This window comes from Galeopterus variegatus, unplaced genomic scaffold (genome assembly GCF_000696425.1).
Source record: "Galeopterus variegatus unplaced genomic scaffold, G_variegatus-3.0.2 Scaffold18218, whole genome shotgun sequence".
Lineage (NCBI taxonomy): Eukaryota > Metazoa > Chordata > Mammalia > Dermoptera > Cynocephalidae > Galeopterus > Galeopterus variegatus.
In genome coordinates, this window is record NW_007744329.1 from 7,663 (window position 1) to 10,397 (window position 2,735).

The 2,735-nt window shown below is 35.8% G+C and overlaps 1 protein-coding gene across 1 annotated transcript; it reads left to right on the forward strand.

The window, feature by feature from the left end:
- The first annotated feature begins 1,556 nt into the window (after positions 1–1,556).
- Positions 1,557–2,495, forward strand: LOC103582859 (olfactory receptor 6C2-like). Its single transcript, XM_008564335.1, has one exon. It carries the CDS (start codon positions 1,557–1,559, stop codon positions 2,493–2,495), a length of 939 nt encoding a protein of 312 aa, XP_008562557.1.
- Positions 2,496–2,735: the final 240 nt, after the last annotated feature.

The window sequence follows — 2,735 nt, forward strand, 5'->3', positions numbered from 1 at the left end:
TTTCTTTATCAAGTATCCATCTGTCTACCCAGATCCCACTATCTCACTTATCATTGGTAAACATTTAGGGATTTTTTAAATCCCCCTCACTTTCAGTACCAGTACTACCTACTTGTAAACTATTTGCATCATAATCTCAGACAAATGTCCCTTTTTCTATCATGATGTCTGTAACCTGGCAATGTACTGTGGGCACTCTGTACTTGATGGGAACTGATATTACCCATCTCACCAAGGCAAAAAAGAGCTTCATTTTCTCAGTCCCAGGGAACATACACTTCATAGATATTTGTGGGATATTTTAAAAAAGAGTGGAAGCCATATAGGAAAAAAACTAATTAGAAGTATCACCCCATAATAGTATTTTTATTTTATTTTACTTTTTAATACAGGGGAAAATGAGAGAATATGTTTATGCTGAGGTAATTGGTCAAGAAAATTAGAAGAAATTGTTAATGGTGAGAAAGAGGGACAGAGAGATGCTTCTTGTAGAGCTAAGTGCCTTCTTGAGATAATCAGAGATTGGCTTCAGAAAATAAGAAAAATAACATCAAATATATGTATAATGCTTATTATGTACTAACTACTATCATAAGGATGCTACATGGTTTATCTTATTTAAACCTCACATAACCCTATGATTTTGTACTCCTGTTTACCCTCTTTTACAAATTAGGAAACTGAGCACACACAGAGATTAAATGATTTCCCCAAGGTTGTTCAGCTAGTAGATGACAGAGTTATGATTTGATCCTGGACAAACTACTCCAAGGTCCTCACTTAACCCCTGTGCATTACTGAAACATGTAGTACACTTCTGGGTAATAAAAGAGGAAAGACAAAGTATGTCTTGATATCCCTCAGCTATTTATAATTTTTACCCAGTTTTTCAAATTAGGTTAAATTAATCATGCATCTAAGCCCTCTCTGCTGAGGGCAGAGATGAAAACAAGGGAATAATGGAGAAATTTAGAGAAACTTAGGAGCAAGAGCCATTGAATAACTGTTTTCTGGGAGAAATCTAACTTGACCTTTAAATAATGCCTAGGTCACTAGAGGAGGTATCTGGAGAGTCTAGGTAAGATATATTAACTATTTTCCATATATTGCATTTTATCAGGTACCACCACCTAAAGTAAAGGAATTTTAGGATTTAGCTATTGAATAAAAAGTTTTAGGAGAATAAAGACACTATGACCTGAGAAAATGCAGCTCAAGAGTGGTCAACTCCTGACCCAGTTGGGAAAATCTCAACCAAAGAGTAGACTTAAAATGAATTGAAAATATTACTGTGAATTGGCAGATCCTTGAACATTTTAAACAATTTCTGTAGTAGAATTCCTTAGAGAAACTTTACATAAGCTTGGCTTCTCTGTGGTACTTTTTAGTGGAGTTGAGGACATACGTCATCAAAACCAGATTATCAAAGAAATGCATGTGACTGGGTTTGCTTGGTACTTATAGACATTGTCTGATTCTGTCGTATTTTGACATTATTCCTCAGGTCCAATTTCTATGACTTTTATGGAAGATTGGGCAGTTGTATAAAGTCAGTGATGAAAAACCATACAGCAGTAACAACATTTATTATACTGGGATTGACAAATGACCCACAACTAAAGATTTTGGTTTTTATCTTTCTGTTTATCACATATATATTAAGTGTAATTGGGAATCTAACCATAATTTCTCTCATCTTGATGGATTCTCATTTAAAAACAGCTATGTATTTTTTTCTTCAAAATTTCTCCTTCTTAGAAATCTCACTCACAACTACCTGTGTACCCCTATACCTATATATTATATCAACTGGGGATAAAAGCATCACCATTAAAGCCTGCTTCAGCCAAATATTTTTTGCTGTCCTCTTTGGAGCTACAGAATTTTTTCTCTTGGCTGTGATGTCCTATGACCGCTATGTGGCCATCTGCAAACTGCTGCATTACCTGACCATCATGAACAGCAGAGTCTGCAGGAATCTTGTCCTCTGTTGTTGGGTCTCTGGATTATTGATTATCCTTCCCCCTCTTGGATTGAGCCTCCATCTGGAATTTTGTGACTCTGTTATTGACCATTTTTACTGCGATGCTTCCCCAATACTAAAGAATTCCTGTTCAGATACATGGTTCATAGAGCAGCTAGTTATATTCTGTGCTGTGTTGACTTTCATAATGACTCTTGTTTGTGTAGTTTTGTCCTACATATACATTATTAAGATGATTCTAAGATTACCCTCTGCCCAGCAAAGAAAAAAAGCCTTTTCCACCTGTTCTTCCCACATGATTGTGGTTTCCATCACCTATGGCAGCTGCATCTTTATATATATCAAACCTTCAGCAAAGGATGAAGTGAGCATTAATAAGGCAGTTTTTCTGCTCACTATATCTGTTGCCCCTTTGTTGAACCCCTTTATTTATACTCTGAGAAATAAACAAGTAAAGCAGTCTTTTCATGACACCCTCAAAAGACTTGCATTTCTTTCAAGAAAATATTAGATTACCTTTTTTTAAAATTATTTTTATTTTGTCAATATACAATGTAGTTTATTATTATGTCCCATCACCGAAACCTCCCTCCCTCCTCCCTCTCCCCCCTCCCACTCAAGTGTGTCCCCTCCATTTGCTTGTTGTAAGAACTTCAAAAAAAATGTGGTTGTTATATCTTCCTCCCCCCTGTTTTTTTTGTTGTTGTTTGTTTGTTTTTTTTTTGTGTGTGTGTGAGAGAGAGAGAGAGAG

Bases quoted from the DNA above. Each gene is read 5' to 3' on its own strand.
- LOC103582859 (XM_008564335.1), top strand. From the start codon at position 1,557: ATGAAAAACCATACAGCAGTAACAACATTTATTATACTGGGATTGACA.